Source organism: Solanum pennellii, chromosome 1, assembly GCF_001406875.1.
Source record: "Solanum pennellii chromosome 1, SPENNV200".
Classification (NCBI taxonomy): domain Eukaryota; kingdom Viridiplantae; phylum Streptophyta; class Magnoliopsida; order Solanales; family Solanaceae; genus Solanum; species Solanum pennellii.
The window spans coordinates 3,452,714-3,463,150 of NC_028637.1; the positions used below are offsets into that span (position 1 = coordinate 3,452,714).

Genomic DNA, 10,437 nt, shown 5'->3' on the forward strand with positions numbered 1-10,437 from the left:
AATATCATTTGTTTTAGAAGTATTGGCCAGATATTTTATGTTGCATGCTATTTTTTTTTAGTTAGACTTGATAGATTACTTTTCTGTCAAATGTTTTTATAATTTTATGATATTATATTTATAATGTTAATCTTTTTGTCAAACACGCATTTCATGATGTGCTTTTAACTTTTATGGTTAATTTAATTAAAATATACTAAATAAAAAATATAAATAAATTATTTTTTTATAATAATTAATTAAGAACATATGTTTATTAATTAATATATTTTCAAAAGGCGATACATATCTCAGATATAATATTTAATATCATTTACAAAGATCCTTAATTATTTGTCTAATATGAATCTTGCTAATTTACTTGTAAATGCTTTTAGTTTGTGTTAACTTAGATACAATGCCTAATTATAAAGTTCACTAGCTCAAGTTGGATCTATGAATCCAATATCTCAATTTCACAATCATGTGCTTAACTAGTTAGAATTGGCTATATGATACAATTATTTCAATTCCATTTATTTCAGGTCTATTTTTAATCTTGTAAATAATGAAATTTTATTAATAAATTTATATTTAATCTTAAATTTATCATAATAAGTAAAATTATTGGTTAATAAAGTAAAATTAATATTTAATTTAAAATTATATGACTTAAATCAAGTGCAAATTATATTTGGATCAGTCTATCAAGTTGACAAACTGAGCTCAAGTACTCATGTTCTTTAAGCCCAAGGGCCAAAATTGTTTGGACCAAAATACCTCCAAAACTCTAGTTCAAGCATATATAAAGTTGTCTCCATAAGACTCTGCAAGTCTGTTTCAAGTGTTGAGCCTGAAGAGAAGAATTAGGGGATCACATATGTTTTCTTAAAGATCTTATAAAGATGATAGCCTTCACATAAGTTTAAATACAAATACTATTGTTACTTGCTATTTTCCTTTCATATTTATTGTAGTTCATGGTAGAAACTTTAACGCATAATATTCAATAATAGAAAATCTTAAACTATGAGCTTCTGTTTAGTAGTTAATTTTGGGATGAGTGTTTCCTAATTTCTTTTGATTGTTGAGATAACATGAAGAGACATTGGTAACCAATTTAATGGGCAAAGCAAAGTTCAAAAACAAGATCAATTTTAGAATGATAATGCAATTTAAAACATGTATGTGAATGCAATTATAAATTTATTGTTCCTTTATTTTTTGTAACCTTTTATTGCGAAAAGGTTGGTTTTTTTTAATGTGGATGCACATCCGTTTTCTGGATGGGAGAGGATAGTCCATCATATCTTTCGATACTCCCCGTTCTTTCACTTTGCCCCGAAGAGTAACTAAAATCAATTAAGTCATCTTCGTAATGTTTCAATTGAACACTGTCCATTTTTAACTGATATGGTTATAAAAATTAAATAAGTGCTAAAGAAAATTTTAAAGTCAATTTCTTTCATAATTGTGTGGTTATAAAAAAAATTGATAAGTGAAAAAGAAAAAAATTTAAGTCAAATTCTTTCTAATTATAAAAATTTGACATTATTTTTGACAAAGTAAAAAGAAAAATGTATCACTTTAATTGAGAATGCAGTTTCTTGCTCTAAAATGGAATTGATATAGTGGTTTTGTTGCGAGTCCGGAACCTAAATAAGCCACAAAAATATAAAAGTGACCAAAATAAGTCACTATTTTAATATGTAACTAAAATAAGCTTAGTGGAAGAAAAAGTTTACTTTGTCTAATTTCTAAACATTTTCTGTTAGTGTCATAACGTGTATTTTAACATACAACGGAACTTTTTCTTCCACTTTGTAAAGTGAACTTTTTCTTCCACTTTACAAAGTGAAACTTTTTCTTACACTTTATAAAGTAGAAGAAAATCTTACACTTTATAAGAGGAATATTTTTCACGTTTTGAAGAAACTTTTTTAGTGTTGCTATACAATTATATGATTTGACATATCATAAAAAACAAAAAAAATGTTACGTTATGTATTTTTATTTTTTTATTCTGAAAAATCTTTCAATCTTTATTTAATGACGTTTAAACATAGTGATAGCACCTACAAATAAAGTCTTCTATTTTTTTTCATTTCAATCTAAAAAAAAATGTCTTCTACACCTAAAGTTAAAGTTTTAATTTATTGGGATGACGAAATTTTACATGACAGAAATACCATTTATTATAATTGTCATCCCAAACACATGCTAAAATCCAATTAATTTTTTACAAGGCATACCGTTTAAAGTTCCAATTTTTTACAAAGTGGAAGATTTTTCTTCCACTTTATAAAGTGTAAGCAAAAGTTCTATTTTATAAAGTGCAAGAAAAAGTTACACTTTATAAAGTGTAAGAAAAAGTTCCGTTTTATATTAAAAATACACGTTATAACACTAACGAAAAATATTTAGAAAATTAGATAAAGTGAAATTTTTTCTTCTACTAAGCTTATTTTAATTATATACTAAAATAATAATTTATTTTGATTACTTTTATATTTTATAGCTTATTTAAGTTCCGGACTCTTTTGTTGCTCTAAATTGATACAAAGGGATCAGTTTTCTTGCTCATTTAAATTCTCTAATACTTCAATATTTTTTTAATGAATCTTTTGTTGCTCTAAATTGATACAAAGGGGTCAGTTTTCTTGCTCATTGAAATTCTCTAATACTTCAATATTTTTTTAATGAAAGTATTAGTATTTTTTTATTTTTTAGATGTCAACTCAATGTTTGTATTAGCATTCAATGAATACACTTGAGTATATTGCCTCAAAAAAATAATTAAGGATCTTTTTAAGGAAAAAACATCAATTTTTTTAAAAAAATCAATTTCAAAATTTTATTTTTATTTTTATACTATTTTGCAGAATTTTTTTCTTAAAACTAGGAAGATATAATAAATCAATGAAAAGGAATAGAGATATATTATATACTATGTCACATAAAATTCATATTTCATAATTGAAATACACACTATTTAGAAAGTAATTAGTTATGTTACCAAATTAACTCTATTTGTACAATTTTCTTTTCTTTTGATACACCAATTCAAATTTTGGCTTACTAATGAAAGATGGGGACAAGACAAACACAATTCTAAAAACTGTATTTTATAATTTTTTTCATGAGTTTTTTTTATGAATTGTATTCAAATTAATTTCCTCGATAATATTATACTAAATTTTTATTTATACTTTATACAAACAAAATACCAAAAAATTAGTAAACAAAAAAGGTGTAAGGAAAAAAAAAAAACAAAAAATGTGACTATGTAGGATTGAACACACAAGCAACCTAATCTAAGGAATTTCAACAAAAAATAAGCAAAGCTGCATACTTTTATTCTTTACGTGGTGTCACTTTTATTATATAGACCTTTTGTATTTGCTTTTATTTCATTATACGATTTAGCTATTTTTCAGGTGAAGCACGTGATACCCTTTCTCCCTTCCTAAATTCGCCTCTGTTTTCATCATGAAGATAATTCCTTTGCATAAAAAAGAAGGAAAACATAAGTTAATTTTATGATTAAGAAAAATAAGTTTACGGAATAAAAAATAAATTAACAAAAAATTCAAAAACAAGTTACTGGTATTTTTTTTTTTGGTTTGTTAATTTTTCTGATTGGCAAAAAAAATTGAAACAAGAAATTATATTGATTTATATTGAAGTTTTGTTACAGTAGAAAAATTTACTACTTATATATAAGTGTGTCAATAAGCACACAACTGAAGATCAAAATCTATACTTCAACTCTGTGCTTATTTACATAATCAACTGTTTGGCCTACTAGTTTAGACTTCACATTTGAAGCCCAAGGTTCTGGGATTCAAACCTTGCCTGGATCATTTTTTATTTCTGTTTTAATTTTAGTTTCTTTTTTTTCTCTGTAAATTAATTACTTCCTTCGTCCATTTTTATTTGACATGTTGTGTTTTTCAAAAGTTAATTTAATTAAATTTCAAAGTTAAATTGAGTTAACAATTAAATATTAAAAAACTATACGAGATATACTGCAATTTTTTGCATGAAAAATATATTGTAAAATGTTAGTCGAAATTTCTATGACTTTAAAAATTGAAAGTATGACAATTAATAGTGGATGGAGGAAGTGATATTTTTGATAATTAAAGAGCTCTGCATCTACCAATTGGTTTTCGTGATTTTAAGCTTGAAAAATTGTGTTTTAATTAGTAGAAGTCTTTAATTAATTTCAGATTATTTATTGATTTGAGACTTTTGACATTTCGTATTACGTAAATATATTTCTTATTCATATTTTAGTTATTCCATCTTAGCCACACATGAGGCAACCAACATGTCTGCTTCGCATGTGTGGTTCCACACTATAATTAAACAACATATTGACTCTTGAAATTTTATTTGTGCCACATATATTGAAACAAGAAAAATAACATATATTATTTAAATATTACGTAAAAGTACTATAAATTACAATAATTAACAACTTAAAATATTTAAAAATCATATTAAAATCCAAATTCATCCTCTTGAAGCTTGAAAGATTTTTTAATTCTCTCTTTTTATGTTGCAGCTCTATTTTTCTAAAAAAATTCAATTCTTCATTAATTTTACTGTCACATAAATTCCTAAAACTTTAATTTTAACTTAGACAAATTTATGTGTAGTGCGATCTTTAATATAAATTCCTAGAACTTTTTTATATCCAATTTTTTAAAATAAGATTTATGCTTGATCAAAGAAAAGTGATTTTTGTTTATGTCATATAATATATTTTAATTTTGATGTAAATTATCTTTATAAAAATTGCCTCCATGATGAAAGATAAACATTGATATAAGTTATATGATCAAAATTGCAAAAAAAAAGTAAAAATTTACAGTTATGATAATAAATAAAAAAGAGAACCTAACTTTTATATTAAATTAAATTATTGAAAGCAATATTTTGAAATAGCAAAGTTAATCATACCTCAGCTAACTCGAGAGAAAATAATATATTATCCATTATTTTTATCTTTTACTTGGAAAAAGCACACGTATTTTCTAGATTATAATTAAAATTTCAAAAACATATTTTAACTAAATTAAGGTTTTATTATTTTCGAAACTTATTTTTTTTGTAATTTTATGCACCTTTTTTACTTATGTGACATTCAAATATCTTTCACGCGCCTCAATCACGTGGAGTCACGGAATGTGTCACGCAAGACAAAAGACGTATAAAATTACAAAAAAATAAGTTCAGGAATAATATAACCTTACTTTAGTTAAGATATGTCTCTGAGATTTCTGTCATAATCTAGGAAGTTATTTGTGTACTTTTCCTAATTTTTTGATAATTTCAGTATGTATTCATGCGCAATAAAAAATAAAATTTATATATATTAAGTAAAGCCAAATTAAAAAAAAAAACACTTATCTTTTATTGGAACAAGTAAAAATTTCAACTTATTTATGAAAAAGCGGATATATTTAAAAATATTACAAAAAAAACAACAATAATTGTTTTTATAACAAACTCTCTCCCTCCCTAGCCCCTGTATTCAATTATATATATATATATATATATGAGTTTTGTATTTTATTTTAATTGTATTCGAAAATTATATTTTATATATTTGTATTAATTGTATTTGGTGATCCCTTGTATTTGTAAACATACGATTGCAATATGCATTCGTTCTCTATTTCAAATGTATTTGTATCCGATCAAAGGAAGAATGCATATAATTGTATTCGTTGTATTCCAAAAACAACAAGTACAAAATAAATGCAAAGTACAATCCACTCGCCTCTCTCCTCCCTCCTTCAATCTCGCTCACCTCTCTCCTTTTAATATGTATTCATTTTGAACTAAATCAGTTTGTATTCGTATATTTTCTACAACAATTGCGAATAAATACAGTCTCTCCTCTCTCTCCCAGATCTCGCTCGTCTCTCTCCTCCCCTAACATTTTGCTATTATTCGTAATTAAGCAAACTATAACTGTAGACTGTAATGTGTAAACTGTAGAGTCCTATTTAATGCATAATGTGTTGTTTATGAAAGTTTCCTATTACTTATTATTTCTAAATTTTATGTTTACCTTAAAAGATTATTTTCCGTTAAAAGATAAAAATTAAAGACTAACGCAAAATAACGACAAAAGTGTGGGTTGATAAAATATGGGCCGGGTACCACTTTGGTAATTTGGGCTTAAAAGAATTTGGGCTTTTAAATCTTCAAACCCAAACCCTAGAGTACTCTCAGCTTATATATTACAAACCTCTTCACACATTTCTGGGTTCGTTCGCCGCCGTCGACGTAATTTGCTTCTTCAAATCCTCCATCTCCGACGTTGTTCTTCCTCACCGGAATCCACGATGGTGGCTGCAAAGAAGACCGTAAGTATCTCATTCTTCGTCAATCGATTTGTGTGGACGAATCGGATCATGAAAATGCTAAATTAGGATTTCTTTTTTGTGAATTTTGCAGAAGAAGACTCATGAGAGTATCAACAACAGGCTCGCTCTTGTTATGAAGAGCGGGAAGTATACATTGGGATACAAAACTGTTCTCAAAACAATTAGAAGCTCCAAAGGTATTGTTTAGTGAGCTCAATCGCTCTTTTGTTTGGGCGTAAAGTAATCTGGTGTAATTTTGATGTGGAATTTGTTATTTTGCTATGTATCAGTTCTCTGTGTTTCAAATATAGCTGTAATTTGGTGATTTTATCTTTGAGCATTATATTTGGTATGTAACAGTGCTCTGTGTTTGGAATGTAGCCATAAAAAGACTAATCATATAGAAGAGAAGGGTTAATATTGAATTGAGATATAGGATTGTGTAGCATTCAAGTCTACAATTTAATAGAAGACCCTTATTGATGACTTTTGGATAGTAGAATTTGGTGATAGTATAGTTTGGCGTTTGTCTTTCTGAGCATAATATTTGCATGTATTAGTGCTCTGTGTTTGGAAATGTAGCTATAAAAAGGCAATCTTTAGTGGGAATGGTTAATATAGAATTGATATATGGATTGTGTAGCATTTAATGTATCACAGACCCTTACTATTGGATAATATTATTTGGTAATTTTTTTCTTTGAGCAGAATATTTGCTATGTAGCTCTGTGTTTGGAAAGTAGCCTTGAAAGACTAATTGCTACTGAAGAATTGTTAAATGTTGAGTTGAGATATATGATGTGTAGCATTTTGAGTCAACAATATACCAGAGACCCTTATTGATGACTATTGGATGGAATAATTTGGCTATTTTCTCTTTGAGCATAATATTTGCTTTGTATCAGTGCTCTGTTTTTGGGATGTAGACATAAAAGATTAATCTCTAATGTAGAAGGGTTAATATCGAGATGAGATAAAGGATTGTGTAGCATTTGAGTCAACAATATAATATAGACCCTTATTGATGACTAATTAATCATATAATTTGGTGAATTATTTCTTTGAGTATAATATAAATCATTTTTTTTGAAAATGATTTCTGAGTTTTCAACTGATCAGATCTTAGTTTTAAATTTTTAATTAAAACTAATTAAGCGGGGCCAAAATGTTATGACCACTGTCTCAAGAAGCTCACCACATATTTCTTACTTGGACTGTTCAAATTGAGGAGTTAAAGTTGAAGTTGAAAAATCATAAATAATCAAGGAGAAATCTGTTATATGTAACTATATCAATGCTTGCTAGTTTCTATAGCAAAGTTATTTAGGAATTAATAATTTATTATCGACCCCATGTGTTTGGTGTCAGTTTTATGGATCCTTTATTCATTTTGCTTTGATTGGGCTATATAATTTGATTCTTGTCTTAACAACTTATTCATGTCCTTCCCTTTCTTGCCAATATTACATCACAATTTAGAAATTTACTCCCTTTCCATGTGAATGGTCTTTGCCAATTTTTGTGAGGTCAATATGACTTATTTGTTTATGTAAAATAGGAGGGGGAAGGAAGTATATTTCCTGATTATGGATTCCCTGTTAGAGAGGGAGTAGAGATTGTTGCTTTCTCACGTGTGTTTCTATATTTTTGAATATTACAGCAAAACTTGTCATCATTGCCAACAACTGTCCTCCTATCAGGAAGTCTGAGATAGAGTACTATGCTATGTTGGCCAAGGTTGGAGTTCACCACTACAACGGAAGTGAGTCCCTGTTATTCAATACATTCTTTCAGATACCAATATTTCTCTTTGCGCTCCCAAAGTGTCCTTGATATTGTTTTCAACATATAGCTTTCACTGGAGAGCTTTACTTTCTTTTAGGTGTCTTTCTTTTTCTGTCTGAGTTCTTGTATCAGTATTGTTTGGAAAGATTTTTGTTTGGATTTGTGTATGGTTAAATAGAAGTGATCAGGATGGAATCCCACGAAAATCCCTTCTTTATTAGGATTGATACCATGAAAAGGATATCTAAGCATAAATAGTCTGGGTATGCAAACTAAGTTTATATGTTGTGAGTTGAGGGGTGGGGGGAACCTGATTATATCTGTCAGTGGGCTAACTATTAACTAAATATTTAACAGCCTGATTGTTGTCTAGATTGGCTTATCTTCCGATGCATATTTGTTATGCCTGCATGGTTTCTCTTGCTTCTTATGGCTTCTTATGCTATGATCTTGTTGACTATCCTGTCAAAAGTTTTAGTGAGTTGGGTATGCTTTTTGTCGTGAAGAGAACTACATCTCTTTGTGATACACCTCTTAGTGGAAGCTAAGTTTGTAATTGTTTCATTTTACTTGTTGGTAGATTGTTTTCAATATTTTTCCGGTTGTGTTATTGTTCCTTGTGCTTATTATATGTTTTCCATTATTGCAGACAACGTAGACTTGGGGACTGCCTGTGGTAAATACTTCAGAGTTTGTTGCCTCAGTATTATTGACCCAGGTAAACATATGGTGGAATTCTTCATTAATTGTATTTCTGGCCTTGGGCTATTGTAAAAAAGTTGTTATTGTCTCGTCGATTTTCTAAATCTTTGCGGTTGTTACAGGTGATTCTGATATTATAAAAAGCTTGCCTTCTGACCAGTGAAGAGGCATTTGATTTGATGCTGTTTTGGATCCTATTCAGAAGTTGCCCGATTGTTATTAAGAAAAGTAGCTACAATTGATGAGTTTGACAACTTCATTTATCACTTGTTGGAAGAAAGTTTTGATGTTGAATCTGATTTTAACAATTTTCTTGAGTTATCTTTCAATCTACTTTGTAGACTTTAATCTGTTCTGCTCCCCTTCTCTTGGTTGAATTTCCATACTCTTATGTTATTTACTTTCTGGTAAGTTAGTTATCTGCCAGATTAATGATGAAATTCAACCTTAGTTAATATTCTCATCGAATGACGATGGGGGAGCAAATCCAACTAGAAAAACTCGAGCAAAAGCGGAATCCAATTGAGTTTTCTACCATACTCAATCGAGCTCGACCGCGTTTGCTGCAATACTCTTTACCATAATGTAAGCTTTTGTGAGCTTCTGTTGAACTCCATTGCTATACTGCTATCTACATCTCTTGTTTTAAAGTAGGTTTCTATTAATGTTTGAGTTCATAAATTCTATATATTCACATGTACTGTCCACAGAGAGTAGAGTAAGTTTTAGCAAAAAACATGTTTGTTACAAAATATAATGTGTTGTTTATTTTAAGAAAATCGAGCTATAATGAATTTTAAGATATGACACTTATTTTGGGGATTGTTGTTTGATAAGGTGACACTTACATACTACTTGTCACCTCCTAATTTCAACTTAAACTTTGGCAGAAAATTGAACACAAATGTCAAATAACAAATGCATCAACTTGGCACAATAATGCATCAACTTGTCACCTCTTAAGTTCTCTATAATATATTTCACAAGGCTCTCCCATTTTCTTCAGAATTTGGAGTCAAGAGAATTGGCAAAAAGAGGTAATTTTTTTAGTTCCATATGTTTCAAGATTTTTATTTCACAAAAAAAATGAGATTTTCAGTAGTTTATGTTTTAATTTTGATGAACTTGTTGCGACAAGTTTTACATATCCAGTGTAATCTCATAAATAGTTCTCGATAGAGTGGTGTATAGACACGTCTTACCTTACTCCACGAAAATAGAGAGCTTATTTTCATTTTTTTAATAAGAGAGAAGCGTTAAAAACATCCCTGAACTAGACACAAATTATTAGTTTTATCACCGAACTATTGAGAATAAATTTGACGAGAATTTATGGTGTATTTCACTCAGAATCAATGTTTAGTTGTTGTTTTATAACAACTTTTTACAAATATACCTTTATCAGAACTTCCACATAATGCCACAATAGTGTAGACCTTTTATACTAGTATGATTGATATACTGATAGCTTCAATAGTTCATTAAAATTTCGCTTAATTTGATATTGGATTATAGTTTCTTCTTTCTAGCAATTGTCTTAGATCCCTAATGTAAATCACCACTTGGTGTTGGAATATATAAGACGTAT

General features: G+C 28.3%; 1 protein-coding gene across 1 annotated transcript; it reads left to right on the forward strand.

The window, feature by feature from the left end:
• Nucleotides 1-6,222: 6,222 nt before the first annotated feature.
• LOC107003950 (60S ribosomal protein L30-like) lies at nt 6,223-9,286 on the forward strand. Its single transcript, XM_015202189.2, has 5 exons — nt 6,223-6,362; nt 6,454-6,559; nt 8,023-8,124; nt 8,797-8,865; nt 8,972-9,286. Exons 1-5 carry the CDS (start codon nt 6,342-6,344, stop codon nt 9,010-9,012), a joined length of 339 nt encoding a protein of 112 aa, XP_015057675.1. The 5' UTR covers nt 6,223-6,341; the 3' UTR covers nt 9,013-9,286.
• The last annotated feature ends 1,151 nt before the right edge of the window (nt 9,287-10,437 follow it).

Coding starts and splice junctions, on each gene's coding strand:
- LOC107003950 (XM_015202189.2), top strand. CDS start 6,342: ATGGTGGCTGCAAAGAAGACC. Junction 6,560..8,022: donor AACAATTAGAAGCTCCAAAG/GTATTGTTTAGT, acceptor TGAATATTACAG/CAAAACTTGTCATCATTGCC. Junction 8,866..8,971: donor CCTCAGTATTATTGACCCAG/GTAAACATATGG, acceptor CGGTTGTTACAG/GTGATTCTGATATTATAAAA.